The 17,635-nt window shown below is 35.6% G+C and overlaps 1 protein-coding gene and 1 long non-coding RNA gene across 3 annotated transcripts in view; both read left to right on the top strand.

Moving 5' to 3' along the window:
* LOC135402147 (uncharacterized) overlaps positions 1–6,353 on the top strand; it is a 37,507-nt gene extending 31,154 nt beyond the window's left edge. The window contains exon 3 of one of the 2 annotated variants that reach the window (XR_010425040.1): positions 6,180–6,353. This is a non-coding gene — a long non-coding RNA (uncharacterized LOC135402147). Of the gene's footprint in view, positions 1–4,566; positions 4,674–6,179 lie in introns of those variants that run through there. The other variant, XR_010425039.1, reaches the window with a different exon arrangement.
* Positions 6,354–17,457: 11,104 nt separating this feature from the next.
* Positions 17,458–17,635, top strand: part of NEBL (nebulette) — a 93,777-nt gene continuing 93,599 nt past the window's right edge. The window contains 1 exon segment of the mRNA XM_064635006.1: positions 17,458–17,548. Within this exon segment, the coding sequence (XP_064491076.1) occupies positions 17,483–17,548 (66 nt within the window). The 5' untranslated portion in view covers positions 17,458–17,482.

Here is a 17,635-nt window from a genome sequence, read left to right as displayed (position 1 = left end):
GGGTTCTTTATGTTTATGAGTACAGCGGGATAAATGAAATACACTTAAATCACAGTGTCAGTCTTGTTTATTATATTTTGCTATACCCAGTGATAACAGGATTTACTTCCATCCTCTCCAAGATTTCATGGGATTTAGTAAAAGATCTTGAACAAAATAATGGTGCTTGCCAAGCTTTCATTTTCATTGTAAACAACGGTCACCCTAAACAACATATATTACTGTTGGTTATACTGGTTTGGATAGGAATGGACTTATAGTCATTGTGTCTGAAATTCAGTGAGAACTGAAGAAAAATACTAATTTTATTTGTTTGTTTGTTTGTTTTAATGGATGTAAGGTAATAAAATTCGTTTAGTGTGTTTGTTCAGAACACTGGTAATCAGGTTCACTTCTAAACCCAGCAGTGGTGAAAGCAGTAGTGCTCCCTCTATATCTTTTCCATGTCAAAAGTTGTTGGTAGTTTGTAATTTCTCATCTTAAGTCTAGTTTTGTCACAGTTATCTGTTTCCATTGCTGGTAACTTTCCCTTCTTTCTCTGTGTAGAAAGTTTTGTCCACGAAGTACAGTAGCTTTGCAGCAATACTTGTCAGGGAGTTCTTAGGTGAACTGTAGGCACAGGTTTTGCTTTTAGACCTGTTGGAGCTGTCTGTTGCATTGTTTGACCAATACTTTCTATTCCAAATGCTTTTGTCTAACTTTGCCACTTGGAACTGAAAATGTCCATGTCAGTTGTCATCCTGGAACAGGTCTTCCAAAGCTAAGATAAATATCTTTATTACTTTACTTATGTTTTGAAAATTTATCTAATTTTTTTTCTTTGAGTAACTTAAATATTTTTTTTTGCTGCATTTGATGTTAAAAAAGAAAAATAACGAGGCAGGAGAGGAGGAATATTTATATGATGGATGAGTGTTCTTCTATTGGTCTGCATCTTATTTACTTTGTGAATGTAGCATAGCTAGAATTTACTATCTAACAGCTACTTAGGATTACCTCCATGTTTGCTGCTGGATGTTGGACTGCTGCATATTGGACCAAGCTGAAATACATGAAACAGGAATAGGAAATTTCTCCCTTCTGTGCCATCAGTGCCTCAACAGTCTACTGCCTTCAGGTCATTCCTGTGTAAAGGAGACAGAAAAAAACTGTGGGAAGCTGTAAATAGAGGATTGAAGAAAGCTGAAAAAGAAGAGCGTTGAAATTGGGACTAGCTATTGTTTGGTGGAAATGGAGAAAATTAGGACAACCCGGGCAAGGAAATTGGGACTATCAGTTTGTAAAGAACCATTAGTGTTTGGGGAAAGATATAATATAAATGTTAACTTTGACAGGGAGCTATTTTTAGAGCCTGGCAGATTGAAATGTGTGGCAAAGGACGATACAGTCTATCCTTAGTTTGTCAGCTCAGGTGGCAGATGTCTGTGTGATGGGTTTAAATGTTGCAACCCGTGTGAGTGTCAGTCCAGGAATTCCTGCTTCCTTAGCTTTTGGGAAGATAAACTAGAAAACTGTATAAAAATATTGAAGAAAATGTTGCTTCAAATGCATTGACAAACATTTGTAAGGTTAGGTAGGAAATGACAGATTTCAGGTTTGTTTGGAATCCTTGGTAAAGACCATATGTAGGGTGATATAACTCTAAATTACATTCAAATATTTTTATGTATAATGTTTTCAAATTTTTAATAACCTAACTACTGTATTTGCTTATTTTCATTGTCCAACAGTTGTCTTTCCACTCCATGATTGTGTATACAGGTCTGACCTTCAATTTTAAATGTGAAACACAAAGTTCATTCCAGCTGCTAACAAATCTTGGCTATCTTGGCACATCAAATATATCTGCCATAAATTTCCTGCTTGAGCCTGTAATCATTCCTCTGACTCCTTACCTGGAAGACTGTTTTTTCTTAATTCTTATTATTGGTTTCATAGGAACTGATTTGAAAGTTGACCTAGACCCTTTTAAATTCTACCCAATATGTAAATTTTCCGAAGAAGTATGATGTAGAGCTCTCATCTGAGGAGCGACAATGTAAAGTTGAGATATCCAGATCAAACACATCTGCTTTTTGTGTGCTTACAATCATCCATTGATTTAATTTGAAAATAAATGTTCACTGTTTCATATCTTTCTCAGTAGTGTTGTATCTGTTTTATGAAGTAGAAAAGTATGAATTCAGCTGAGGTCTATAGAATATGTTTTTCATAAGATAGCCTGCTCAGGTCATGGCCATACATTCATTGTAGGGATAGTTGTCTTACTGTATGCCAGCCATCTGTTTGTTAGGGCCTATCTGAAAAAGGTCATTGACCCAAAACCAGTGGAATTAAATTGCTCTGATTGACTTTGCACTGGAAAATATTTGGCATATAAAGAAATTTTAAAGCTTGAAGTCTTTAAACTGTCACATGCCCAGAGGGAGTACGCTGCAGCTCAAGTGTAAGGAGACTTGCACATGTGGCACCTGTGAAAGGAGAGTAACAGTGGGAGAGGAATGGGAATGAAGCAGGAACAGACAGGTGGTTAACCTGTGGGAGCACTGGAAAAGTATTAAGCAGTTTTTCAGTGTGATTGTCTCCATCTTAGTAGTTTTGTGAGAGCTGATCTTTCCTCCCGTTTACCCTCTTCATCTCCTTGTCATAGAAACCCTGCATTAGTGCAGACAGCATGCTGATGATGTTACCATCGTGATGCGTTAGAACAGCTCTGATTTTCATAGTATCATGGGGTGCACAGTGTGTTTTCTGAGTAGGTGGTCCCATCACAATTTTTTCTGAACTGTTGTGTAGAGCTGCAGTAATGTGGTATGAGAATGGGCTAGTACGGAATAGCCCTTCAGCTATGGTCAGGCTAAACAGACTTGGGGAAGGGAAGCGTGAAGCTAGTGATTCTGGAGGTTCATTTGGTCAGGCTAGGAGGAACATAGAGTTGTTTAGGGTATCCAGAGATTGGAGGCAGGATGGGAGGGCAGCGTCAGAGGAAGCGTAACACTCGTTCTGACATCTTGAATTGCTTTCATACCACGTCCTGTGCAAAGCACACGCTGTGGCAGCAATCTTCAGTAAAAGAGATCTGGCTATAGGATTTAAGTAAAAAACATTTTTAACTGCACCATCCAAATAGAACAGCATGTTATTGGAAGTATCTAACAGTGCCTTATTTTCAAAATGTGTTCAGCTTTAAATTTTGGAAGAAGAATGAATATTCTGTGCTGCCAGCTTTTTCTTCTGTTTGTTTCTTCCATAAATTTGAAACGATACTGGGGACTGTGCAGCCAAGCACTGCTGGTGAATGGATGTTGGAAAAAAAGAATGAGAAGCCACACTGGTATGGAGGAAATCATGTGGCTACAGCTATCTATAGGAAAAATAAACATCCTTTTGCCACTTCCCCACAAAAATGTTTTTATATCTGGAAAGAATAATGGAGCTAAGGCAGATAGCATACTGAAAGAAATTAACATCTATACACAAAATACATTGCCTCATGTAAATACAGCATTGGACAAGCCATTTCACCTCAGAGGAAAAATCTGTCATTGCAGATGAATTTAGGAATTAAAAAATTCAGTGGAATAGCAATACGATTGAAAATGTAAATTAAATTTCTTCCAGTACTGTGTATAGTATAGAAGTTATTGACAATAACGTGTGGAAGGAAGAAAGAAAAGAATACACAGAAACAAAATTGTAAACAGTGTATGGTTGAGCTGAGGACCGCCTCTGGTTATGAAGTATTTGCTTTTCTTGGTTTTATATCTGTGCATTCTTTCTTTTTATCCAATATTTTGTTCGCCAGCCATAATAATTTTCTTAAAATAATCTTAACATGTCTTTATTTTGTATTTCTCCAGTTGAGTTTAAGAATAGAGGTGCAAAGAGACATTTTCAAAATCATAAACTGAGGCATGGAAGGCATGTCATTTAAGTTTACCATATGAAAGGCTCACCCCGAAGACAAAGATGTGCTCCAAAAATGTGTATTGCTGTGGGTTTTGCCAGCTTCTGATTCAGCAATGACATAAGTTTGTCTCTCCAAGTGGAGCAATTTTTCCAATAGCTAGGATTCTGAATGAATTTTTGATAAAAGACTGAGCAGGAGTCATTAATATTCACTCAGAACAAAAGAGCCTTACTAAAGTAAACTCTCACTCCATTTTTCTTTTTATTCCAAACAGCATTCTGAACACATATTCCACTGGCCTGACCAGGGTAAATGTGGAACAAATTCTTCATGCTGCTATGTATTGAACCAACATTTCTTATTTATTTAAAAAGACAAAACATTTTGTTTTTATTTACTGAAGGAACACCTGAGTGTCCTGAAAGGAGGTGATGATAAACTGAGGAACCATGTGGAAAAACATAGGGATGTGTGATTAAAACCAGGATATACACTGTCTTTGGTTCTTCAAATGAGTGATGTAGATGAAGAGATTTCTGCATCTTTATGGATCTTAAATACTGGCAAATAGTATTTGGCACAGTATGACTCCAATACTATATGTTATCTTTCATAATGAGCAAAGAAATGAAAACCTTTTTTCTTTTTCTGTATAGATTTGAATCAAGGCAAATGCATATTCCAGTATATAACAGGTTATGGAGGAACATTGTTCTATTCCAAATTACTTTTCCCATGGATGGAGAATAAATGAATAGATTTTTTTCTATACCAGTGAGTACATTTACTGTTTTTGACAGAGTACAGTCTGCAATTCAGAGTGCAGTAAACTAAACTGTACGGTGGATAACACATCTTGTAAAAGAAGGAAAGCCGGATTTTAGTTCTAGATCAAAATTTACCAAATGAACTCATCTTCTATTTATACCTTATTGATTTTAAAGTTCATCTAACTTTAGCTTTTTTTCTAAGCTCTCCTCAGCTCCATTTTAACTCTGGAGTACCTATATTGATTACATTGGTAATCAATACATATCAGCTACTGTGTCTCTCTTTACAGCATTCCTGAAAAGGTCCCACCTTGAGTTGTTCTGATAATAAGAATTATGTTGATAGTGATTTCAGCCATTTCTTGTACCAATGCCTTAGGTAAAATGACTAACTCATATTAAACAGATTTCTGAAATCTTGTGTTTTTCGGGTTGTTGTGATCTGAGTGAGTTGTTTCAGGGCATGCATGAAAGTGGGCTGTAAATAATGAGAATTGTTCTACACAGATAATATTATTTTGTAACGAATTAATGAAAAAGTAAATTTCAATTCAGCATAGTCTGTAAAAGAGGTCAGGTGGCATTAAACTGAGTAAAGAATTTGTGCTAAACTAATTTTAACCTCATCTTTGCATTATTCAAGTAAATATTCATGCTTTTGACTAAAATATAGATCTCGCAGAACAGAAAATTCTGAGCCCCTGTAATATTTTCTACTATTTATGGACTCTACCATTTTCATACATGAGAATTGTGTATGGCAGAGATTTCGCATATATTTGGTGTTAAACGTAATTATGATTTGTTAGAACCAGACCCTTTGGGATTAGTTGTGTTGTCCTTATTGCTGAAAAGATAATGGCTATCTACATGGGAAGAAAACTTTTGTTGGGTTTTTTTAGAACACAGAACATGTTTATTTTTAAACACTCTTTTCTTTTGTGGCTAGAATACAAGGGAATAGTACTGAATTAAAGCATATAATTAATTTGAGTCTCCAGCAGAATTAATTATAATTTGTAATGGACATAAAACCTGTGAGGAATGTCCATATTCTTGCACTGTCTGGAAGTCATTTTACACTAGAAGAAACAAATCACAACAGAAATCCAGTGCTTTTCAAACGAAAGCAAAGCAGCAAAGACTGATAGACTTGAGCAGGAAGTAGAAGGAAACCAAGTTTTATGTAACAAAACTGATTAAATTTGACAATATGCAAATTCATCAAGTTTTCTACATATGAACAAATCCACTTACCTGCTTTTATAGCTTTTATCAGTACATCTATTAAGTCAAACTGGGATAAAGGTAAAATTTTTGCAGTTAAGGTTCAGATAGAAGCAGACCTTCAAAGAAGAATCTAATTGAAGTGTATGAAGTTAAGTCTTAGTATTTTGTTGGACTTGAGACAGAGATCGTATCATTCAAGGTCGTTATACCTGAGTACAGACTTATTTTCTCTGGTTTACTTACTTTTTTTTTCATTTTTTTTCTTTAAGGATTTTTAAAAAAATTTCCAAGATTCAGGAGTTCTGTCCTTGTAGTGACCCTATGCTTCTGAAAAGTTGAGTCCCAGAAATTGGAGTGTCACTTCTGTAGACTTGGTCTTGACCAAATGGAAATTATTAATTCTCTACTTTTAGATCGTTAACAGTTTTATGTCTGGCAATTTGTGTTGTTCTTTTTGAAAGTGACTAATAACAATATAAAATTTTAATTTCAAAACCAACAACTTTTATTTTAAAAATTTTTATCTAACAAAGTTCATGAGCACCTCATATACACTTTTTAGCTCTTAGTCTTGTAATGTTACTTTAAATGCTGCTAGCCTGATATATGATACCTCCATCTGCCTTGATGTCATATGATGTTATCCAAATACTGTTCAGAAAACCTATTGGGTCTGGTCCACCAGTTCATTAATGTAAAAGTTCTGATATTGAAAAAATTCAATCTGCAGTTGTGTTTTGAACTGGTAATCTGTCTTCTTGAATTAGGGAGATGAAGATCATGGCATTCACAAAAGATTTGCTTGCTCAGGTGAGATATTCACAGGGTGCCATTTTCAACACTGTCACACGGTGTGTATGAGCAGAGAGCAGAATCTGCAGCTCTGTTACAGCATCATGCAAGTATTCAGCATCCAAATGGTCCCTTGTCTGCCCAGTGCCTAAATCCTATCAGAGCTTCCCAGCTGAAGTCTTTAGGCAGAATTTGGAGCTTACCTGCCACTCCACAACTGCAGTGTATGTGTCACAAACACGTTCTCTCAGGAACTGGGTGTTTAGAGAGGAAGGCTTATTACCATTTTCCTGTTAGTTCAGGTGTGATGACATTCCTCTGGGAAGTGATAGACATTGCTTCCAGCCCAGCGGGTGCTTGAGGGACCTAATCGTGACTGTAATGGGGATTGTGATGGGCATTTTGCTAAAGCTGTACCATGGTGTAGACAAGAACAGAAGGTTCATGGGCCAGAGAAGAGTCTCATGAGGGAGTAGAGCTCTCTGGCTGAGTCTTGTGGTTATCACACACTAAGGATTAGATGTCTCGGTTCTGGCTGCTGCTCCAAAGACTGTTTGAATGTTTAATGATAGTGAAACAGTAAGATTAAACTCATTATTAGCCTTACAGCCAACATGAGATCAATATGACTTGTGCTCCGATACTAATTTTTTACCTCAGTTTGATTTTTAGCTTTAGAAAGTTCTAACATCTTAAAACCCCCCTGTGGATAGCATTAGTCAAACACTGTGCTGTACTGGATGTTAATATCCTAGGATTTAAATATAAGCTTGGGGAAGCTGAGTCTGACATATTTTGAATGTCTACACAGAGCATATTATAGCTGCATCTTCATCTTGCAAAGAGATGGTTTAAAATTGTTAAAAGGAAGTGAAATGTGTAGTTACATCTGGGGCTGTAGAACAGCATCCATGTATGTAAGATTAGGCACTTCCCGCCCCCGGGGTTTGCAGTTTTGTATTACAGATTATCGTTATTGCATACACTTTTCTGATGAGATTGAGAAATTTCTTTAGCTGTAGTGTAAAGCTGCCAAAATACATTTACCACAGACCTTAAGGCAAATATAATTCTTCCAGAGGCAGCCTCAGGCTTTGGGGGTTTTTGTGCTGAAAGGCAGGCTTAGACTTCCCATGAGATCATCAAAGAGATAAAAAGACTAAAAGCTCTTCAAAGCTAGGCCTTAGGCCCTAACACAAATTAATTCTCTGGTGATGGTTTATGTATGTAAAAAAATGAATAAATATTTGCAAAAATGCAATTTAAATAGAAACTTACCCAACTAGACTTGAAATTAACTTTTAATATTATCTATTCTTTTGAATTGAAAGAAAAACATCTTACTATAACTTTAATTTAGACATCAGATGGCCAGGAAGGAACATGGTATTTTCTCGCCCTTTCTGTATGCAAGATTTCAGAGAGGTTATCTTTCTTGTTTCATGCTGAGTAGTTACTCCTGGTAACTAAAGAGACATTCAAATTGATTTGCATAACAACTAACTACACTGTTATTCTAACTCTATCCTGCACATTAACCCAGTTGATTACCAATTGTAGTTTAGTATAAGGTCCTAAGTGAAAGAACTGATCTATGTTCTGATCTCCTTTCACTTTTTCCTTACATATTTTTTTAGGCTGTATCAACACTAAAATTTGTTTAACAAGAAGGTGTTCTAGGGAAAAAAAAACATCTTCAATGCTGTAAATAGAGTATTATAAGTTAAGAGTTAGTTTATGCTGGAAATGACTTAACAGAAATATGACTGAAAAAGAGCCAGGAAAAATCCTGTTGAGAAGCTCAGTGATATCAGCATTAAAACTGTAGGGCTGGGAGTCAAGAAATCTTGATTCATTGCAGGCTTCCTTTCTTACTGTGGAGATGCTGCTTTGTTTCATGGCTCCCTGTTCTCCACCTTGTAAAACAGAATGATAGGATTATCATATATCTTCAGGTATAGAGCAAGGACCAGTCCTGTAGAGTAGCTATTTATCCTCTTTACAAAATTCCAGATGTTCAAAGGAGATTTAAGACAGCTTGTTCTCCAGATCAAGTCTGCTGCACCTCCCAAACCTCTGTCTGTACCGTGATTGTCAATTGGCCACGAATCAGCAGCATGATAGGAGCAGGTTTTCTGATCAGGCTTGCTTACTACCCATGGCTGTTCTTACTTAAGCCTGACTCCAGCTGAGGCCTCAAATGCCTGAGGACAGGGAGAGGACTTGGCTTGCTCTGTGTCTGTATTCTCAATCAAAGGCTTTAGCTCTGTATTTATAAAATTTTTTAAATCATACCCACAAGAAGCTGTATGAGTAAAAAGTATTAATGTTATTAACAGCGACCAGTGATCATGCCCGGTGATGGTATTTCTGGATAATTTGTAGTGTACAAAACATTGCTATAGTATTTCTTTTGCCTTTCTCCTCTCAGGAGGTACTTACTGTTGTGTTTCACGCAGTGCAGGCATTAGCCTTCTTTGATTTGAAGAACTGTAATTCAGTGTGCTTTTTTAAGTGGTAATTTAGATATACTGTGTTATACGAAGAGCATCGTAGCACTATATTTTTATTATTAATTTATAGGAACTATTTTTTCCTATAGTAAAATATAAGAACGGACATTTTAATAAATATTATGATGGTTTTAGTAGATGGAGAAGTATACTCACCTAAAAGTATCAGTGTCGAGATAACTGCAAATTTAAGTTCCACTGTTGTCATTGCTTGTTTTCAAGAGTAACCAGGTCCCAGGAATGACTAAAAAGTAAGATGAAGCAAGAAATACCAGTTTTGTGTCCACTACTGTTTTGAAGAAAACAATTCAGACTTGAAGTAAGATGATTCTTTAATATGAAAGCAAGTTAAATAACTGATAAAGCATAATTGCTTTATATATTTTTTCATAATTTTTTTGTGAATGATGGATCAAAAGTAAGCCAATTTAAAAATAATGCATTTTTCTGCTAAAATCTTCACATTTATTTGGGAAGTGCTGGATCAGCTTTTATTTTATCCATGCAAAAGAAATTTCCCTGGATGTAAAAAAATTTTAAGCTGAAATTTTGCAAATAAACGATGGACCACAACTAAAGTAAAAGGTAAAGTTTGATGTAACTTGTTTTAAAAGACTAAAAAAATCAGATCATGAATCATTCTGCTTCAGATATTCAATTAAAATTCTTTAAAAAGATGATCTGCATTTCTTTGAATATAAAAATATGTTACTAAATGCAAGTTGACATTTCTAAATCAGGTACTTGCCACCTCATCAATGATATAAGCAGAAAAGTATTTTTCAATGGATAGTGGAAGATGTTTTTATCATCTTGTCACTGTTGTCATGGAAACTTGTGTATATCATTGTTAAACAGAGAGTGCATAAGGATCTAACATTTCTGTGACTTATTATTGCTAGCTATTGTATTTTTAGTGTATTTTCTTCAACATCATAGTCAATGCTCACGAACTTGTAAGTTGCTCTCCTCGACTATAACCACGAACACAATTAGAGGATTAGGTTGTCCAGAGAGCCCTTTGTATGGGATTCTTTGTTAAAAGGTTCTTTTCAATACAGGTTTATTAAGAGTTGTATTTACAAATCCATTGTAACCTGTTATAAACACTTAAAAATTAATATTTACTCTATTCAAGTAGACTATTTTGACACAGTACCTTTTTTGGGGAAGAATGAGCTATCTATCAGTCATTATAAACTCTCAGTCTTGAAAATTATGGATCTTTTCTGAATGTGCATTTTATATGTTATGTGCTTTTTTTTTGATTACACTGCTAAATTCATAGTACAGCTCATGTGTATAATTGCCTTAACCTATCAGGCATGGAATGGTAGGCTAAGAGATGCTTGACTATAACAATCCAGATTTAACGCTCCTGGACACAAAGTATGTCTAACTTGTTTTTTTGTTAAAATCTTATGATGGGTACAATTCAGAAAGTAGAAAAAAAAAGGTGAACTGTTTTTTTTCTTTCCAAATGAGATTTAAGAACCAGTAATTTTAAACACAATAAGAATGATGTATGTTTTACATAAGTAAAGGTTTATTTTTGTCTTTTAGTGTCTGAAGGTACTACAAAATATACCTTCTCCTTCAATTATTTATGACTTGAAATTATTTGTCTTGATAAAAAAATGAAGTTACTAAAATAAACTTTTCGTCATTGAACAAATGACTTCTGTTACTTCAAATGTGTTAATTAAATTTCTTTTCTTATCCTGGCCTGTTTGGTTTCATCTTTTGTGTTTTGGGGAGCTTTCTGAAGACTATTCTGAAATTTAAAAGCTGTTATTTTAAATAACTGTCAATGAAGAATGAAGTTTTTTGTTTTACAGTTACCTGTCTGTAGCAATTTGATGCGAATTACAGTACACATGAAGTGTTCCAGAACAGTACAGTTTTAAGGGTATTTTTAAAGGTGTGTGTTACATATGGTATTGGCATTGTTCGGTCCAGAGAGTTACAGTAAAAGGACTATGAAAATACGAGCGCAGATATATGAAGAAGAAAAAACTCAATTAAATACAAGTAAAATAAACCACCGTGGCTTTAGTTGCTAGAAAAAAACACATTCATTAGGTAAGCGAGGGTTATAGGCTGAAAATTAAATTTATAGGAAATGTCCAATTTTCTCTTCCTGCTCCAGGAGTTTCTGTCAGTTCAGGCAGTTAAATTCAAAGTAATGCCACAAGAAAAATTCCTGGCAAGCAAACATGCCCAATCTATATGGCTAAGGACTAAAAAGGAGTCTGTATGTAAGACAAATACATTTTTCTGTTATTTCAGATTACAGTAAGCCATATATGAATATATAGTCACCAAAAGGAAACAGGAAATATCTTTAGCTTTTTAGGATTTATCGAAGCAAAATGAAACTTGTTGATTACTGGCTTCATACCTTTTACCTGCATTTGCTGATGATTTTAGCTGTGATTTATAGCAAAGTAGAATTTCCAAACACTCATATATTCCTGGCTCTTTCTTCCATAGGACTTAATTTTGGATCAAATGAAATTTTTGTAAATGGAAAACTTTGATCTATCCAAACTTTTCTGCATTTAAGGAGTCCTAAGAGAAAAGCCATACATCCCTGCATTTCCCTCTTCTGCCGAATGCGATTTTGGTTTTATGGATACCTGACACAGTAACCCAGTCAGCTGATAGTTTCATTTTCTAGCCATCTTCTGTAGAACAGCCTTGTGAAATCTAAGCCTCCAGTTGCAGAGCAGAGAGATAGCTTGGGTGTGTATTGCTCTCCACGGGTTTCAGGGGACTAGCATGCAGGTCTCTTGGCCACTTAGCATACAGACGTAGCACCAGGGCTTCAGTTTTGTAGGTAACAGGAAAACATATCATGACTATTCATTGTTGTAATGTATAAGGTAAGAGGTGCTGAAGAGCCTCAGCTGCTATACCCCAGAGCTGTTAGCTCTGGTGGACTCCCGTACCTACTTGAGCACTTGGGTAAGGGGGAAGGGGCTTTATGACACTGAACAAGAAAGGGAATTGCCACAGCTGTGTCAGGTGGAATGGATTAAACAGTTGCAATGCAGTCAAACATGGCATCTCAGCTCCTAATGCATCAGCTTGTGAAGAGAGCTGTAGGAGGGATAAATTTTTCAGGCTTCTGGTTAAACTGAAAATATTAAAATATTATTAATATTCAGTTAATATTATTAAAATATTAACTGAAAATAAACACCAAATTGCTTTATTGTTGAGGATTTTATTTCTTGACAAATGAAAAATTAGAAAAAAAAATTAGGTGGAGCTGTGTATCCCAGCTAGGAAATACCATTTTTGAGGCTTAAAAAGTATTGTGTAAACATCGTAGGCAACTATAAATATTGGCAGAAAAATGAAGCAGAGGTTTTGGGGTATTTTTAGAATACATTAGTATGTGAAAAGCTTTATGTTGATTTATTTCAATGTATTGTTCCTGATCACAGCTAAGGTTACATCCGCATGGCACAATCTTATGCCCTGATGACTACTTTCAGTTCTGAATGGGTTCATTTCTCAGGATAATGAGCTCAGACTACACTGCTTCTTGTATCTAGGTTTGATTTGGTATTATTATGTGAAACTAGCTGTGTACCATACAGACATCCGAAATGCTCTGTCATCAAAATCCAGTTGGGCTAGACAATGTCTCTGAGAGTGTGTGTTTGCAAAAAATGTCTATATTTATGTATTTATTAGGCACTGAAAATTCATTAGATTTTCTGGGATTCAAGAGTCAGTATTCTAACATCTCATTTGTATTTGTCTTTAAAAATATCATTGCCATTCTCTGCTTTACCAAGACCCTAAATAAAATAACTTACATTGAATGAAAATCGTAGCTTAGAATCTTGAGGTATTCGCAGGTTTTGAAGTGTTATTGATAAATGCAGTGTTAATGATCTGACAGATACAAAATTATGTGTAAGTTTTTTTTCTAAAGAGAGCCATCTCTTGAATTTCCTTAGTTAATGTGAATTGATATTTAATTTTCAGGGAGGTTAAAACTGGCAGGCTGGGATTCCTCTAATTATTCTGTTTGTGATTCTGGTGCTGATAGCCTAACTATGAGCTTCCTTATACAGGGCTGCTAGGAACTTCTAGTCAGATAGATGAGTATTTCTAGAAATGAGAAGTAATTGAGTGTCAGCACTTAAAAATGCCTTGTGTGCTTTTTGAAAAAGACACCACCATCTGTGTTGTGTTGAATTAATTGTACTTATTTCAGTGATGTGCGTGTCTGTCCAGTTAGAGCAGAAAATAACATTTTAATTTCAGGGATATCTGTGGGTTGATTTTTAACTCACTGGAAACAGGAAAAGCACTAAAACTCTGCCTCTGCTCTTATTAGGTTTTCAGTCCAGAATTGAAAGAAGTATATTCATAATGTGTACATACCTCTCAGTATAATGCTATGCAGACTTCGACCTGAAATACCTTGGTCCTTAATTTGCAACCTATGTTCAAGTACCCTATGAGGAACTCTGCATTAAATAGATTTGAGATGGTGATGTTTCTGGTATCTTTACTAGGACAAGCAAAGCCTCTGCTGTTTTGTGAAGTGGTAGAGAAGTTCTTTCAGTACATGTCGATATTGCATATCTCAGAAGGCTTTTAGGGATTATGCCAAAAAAGTCCAGTGGTATTGTTTGTTCAGGGACAGAACTGAGAATCACCACTATATTGTTATGTGAATCAGGGCCAAGATGAGATGAAACATTTTAACTTTCTGGGCTAACAACTCCCAAATGTATTTTTTGAAAGATTGATAAAGGGACAAGGAGATGGTGTGGCTTTGGCCAGATGTGGACTCAGCTGTGTATGATCAAAGTGGGAAAGCTGCCCAACTGTGCGCCTGAACCATTCACATGCTGGGTCAACTTGTACTCATGGAGACTCAGGCTCATTTACGCCCCATGTTTCTTCTGCTTCTGCCTCCTCAGCAGATATGTGTTTAAACCAAGTACTTGAGTAATGTTCTGTGTCAAAAAATAGTGTATCAACACAAGCCAATGACAGCCCTAAGTGTCAGGAGATTGAAATGTCTCCTTTCATAGGATAAACCATATAGTTTGCTTCTGGAGTGCTTGTCTTCTCTTATAAAAGGTTCATACACAGTGAAGGTTGCATATTGCAAGTACTGTGTTTCTGTGAACAATTTAGACAATGTACAGTTATTTTAATGTTGTTGCATCTTCTTCAGCAAAATAGCCTCATTATTAAGGCTGAATCTGAACTGAGATGTGAAACATCCATGCAGGGTGGATGGAGGTAAAAATGCAGCGTTTCTTTACAAAACTTGAATAAATTGGGTACTTCCCTGAAGAAGCCATTTTTCCTCTTTGTATGCATATTAAGTTATCTATAATGCAGTAAGAAATTCCAATTCTGCCGTGCCCTGTGTGCATATAAATATTGTGTACACACAGCACTCCTTTACAGCATTTTCTTAAAATTTTGTACAATCTGATTTTGTTTAATCTGTGCTGTTTCATGCCAGAACAAATGACAATGGATTATTCCATTATATGTAGTGGAAAATGGTTCAGAAGTGTCACTTTGGAGATTTTGGTAAAAAATGGAGGATTTGTAGGTAAAAAGTAATCTTTAATACAACATAGTTCGTAATTGTTTTGGGGAGGTAAAGCTCAGCATTTTAACTAGGCCTTTGTTCAGATTAGATTTAGTATTTTTAGCATAGATTTAAAAATGTTGTAAATATACACAAACATTCCTGCTGATTCTAGATTATTTGTTGCCTCTTATGGAAGTAATTAAAGCTTCTTTCCCATGCCTGGAAGTGTTCAAGGCCAGGTTGGATGAGCAACCTGATCTAGTGAGTGGCACCTTTGCCCTTGGCAGTGGCTTGGAGCTGGATTATCTTTAGAGTCCCTTCCAACCCAAGCCTTTCTATTATTCTTCTCTATCTGCAGGCTATTAATTGAATCATAATGCACTTCTAAACCATGCAACTCTTAAATAGTCCTAACAAATTCTTCCCTGAATGATATCTGGATATATTAAATTTTCAGACTTGTTTTATTGCACAGTGAACTTTATCTGATAGTATTCAGTGCTTTGAGGAGGGAAAAAAAGTGAGACAGGTTTCTGTTTCATATAGTATATTACTGCGTCTGTTATGTGAAAAGTGGAATTTTGAATAACTTGGGTACAATTAGTTGATTCTGTGATATTTCCCCCTTACTTAGTGCATAGTGATATATTTTTCTTTAATATGATTTATATATATATAATATATATAGTCCAACTGCCTGATCACTTCAGGGCTGACCAAAAGTGATCTTCCAGATTTTTATTATGCAGAAACCATTGCAGGGAAACCAGAATTAATATATAAATTTTGGTATGTCCTGCTGCTGAACATGCATGAGATACAATGTAAGCAGGTTAAAAAGCTGAACACCTCCCTTTCCCCTCAAAACATGAACAGTTTTGACTTTGTCATTTTGACCGTAATTGCTTTCTGGTGCAATAAATAGCAAAAGATTTCTCCATATTCAGCAAGCTTTGCAGCTACTAATAGCTTTTCTCTGCTCTCTTAAATATTTTTCAATGTCTTCACTTAAAAAATTTATTAAATGTAGGAAGAAAGGGGAAATTGACTGCGCTGAAAGAATATAGAATTTGCAATACCATAACAAAAATCCCAAAGTGAAGCCTTAGTGCTGCATATTTGTCTGGCACTTTTGTAGGTGCTCTGTCTCCTTAACATGTGGTCCTTGAAATCACACATGAGTCTGTTGTTTAGAAATATATTTGCTATGGCCATAATCTTCAAAAACAACCTATTACTCTGAATATGCATCTTATAAGACTAAACCATTTGTTTTCACCAGGATGAAACACTCTGAACTCCAGAAGCAGTCAGCATAAATCCCAGGTAATTTTCATCTATACAAACCAGACTTCTCAGTTTAACCTAAACTTTAGCAATGCCAATCCAAACCTGAATTTTAGGAGTTTATATTTGAGAGTGGAATGGAAAGTCTTGAAGTTTTCTGTACCATTAACGTATAAAGAATTCTGTCTCTTGGTTTAGGCTGAAAGCAGTTTGTGCCTTTGTTCTTAATACTTTTTTTTCATATTTTCAGACCTTAACTATGTCAAATGTTTTATTTTTTCTCATCTTTGAAATGTTTCTCTTTCTAAGGAAATGTATGCTTTTAAATAAGCTCTAAGGATGTTGCGTTTGCACACAAGTACTTAAAAGTCTTTGAAGTTTTTTTTTAAAGAGCACACATTCCTTATATCTTTGCCTGATTACAAAGCTGTGTAGTGGTGAATGACTTTACTAGAAAAAGTTCATAATCATGACCTCTACAAAATGAGAAATATACAAGCTACAATTTGGAAAGGAAAATGATCTTAAAATGCTGGTTCCTCCAACTGGTCCTGTAATACCTCCTTGCTCGTTTTACAGGAGTAAATACTCTGCACCAGTTGACATAAGGATATCTTTCAGCTTCATTGCAGCTGGAGTCAGTGACTTCATACTGAAAGAGGCTGGTTTTGAGACTACAGACCATGACAGTTTGTAACAGCGAAGGAACGTACATGTCTGTGTGAATGCGTAGCCATATATACCTGTAAGTAATACAGACTTGTCTGTATCTATGTATGCACAGGTTTAAACTGCAGCTAGCATGATATGGAAAGTATTTAAGTAATTTTATAAGCTTTGTGGAAAAGAAGTAATTCTGAAAAATGTACTAGCAGTTACACCTACTGGCAAATGAGAATAGTGTGCTTTTTTTAGATCAAAAAGCTCTATTATTGGGCCAACAAAGTTTTGTGATAACAGTTTTGGAGTCCTTGATGCCTGGAATCTTAGAACTGGGCAGTTTTACCATAAACTTAGAGTCAATGTTCCCCTTTTAATCCTGTAAATTTTACTACATTACTTATGTTGCAAATTAACTGCATCACAGTATTTTAATTGTGTTCATAGTCATTTTAAAAATAGTTGATGGGGATAGGTCATTTAATTATATTTTATCAGTAAGAAAGCATTAGCTCTGCTGTGACTGATAGCTAGCAAGGCCATCTGCAATGCTTTTCAGTTCACTCACACTGAATTGTTCAGATAAAGGCTGTCAAGTGCTGCCTAAAAAAGGAAGGAGCCGTGGTGGCATTAAGTGCAGTGGAGGACACAAATCCAGGCACGCTGCAGGATCTGAGCTGTTTCCTGCAGCACTGAACCTTTTCAGAGTTTTCATTGTTGTTTCCTGCAAAGTATTAAAATGCGAGTATCTGTCATTCAGGATCTCAGGGAGGATGAAAATGAAAATGGGGAAGAAGAAGAAAAGGTGGGTTAAACCCCAATAGCTTTTAAAAGTACTTATTTCCTTCTGTTGTTACTCTTTAGGACGATAAACCTCGAATGATTACCTTTC

The sequence above is a fragment of the Pseudopipra pipra genome, chromosome 1, assembly GCF_036250125.1.
Source record: "Pseudopipra pipra isolate bDixPip1 chromosome 1, bDixPip1.hap1, whole genome shotgun sequence".
Lineage (NCBI taxonomy): Eukaryota > Metazoa > Chordata > Aves > Passeriformes > Pipridae > Pseudopipra > Pseudopipra pipra.
This window is presented reverse-complemented; position numbering and strand designations above follow the sequence as displayed.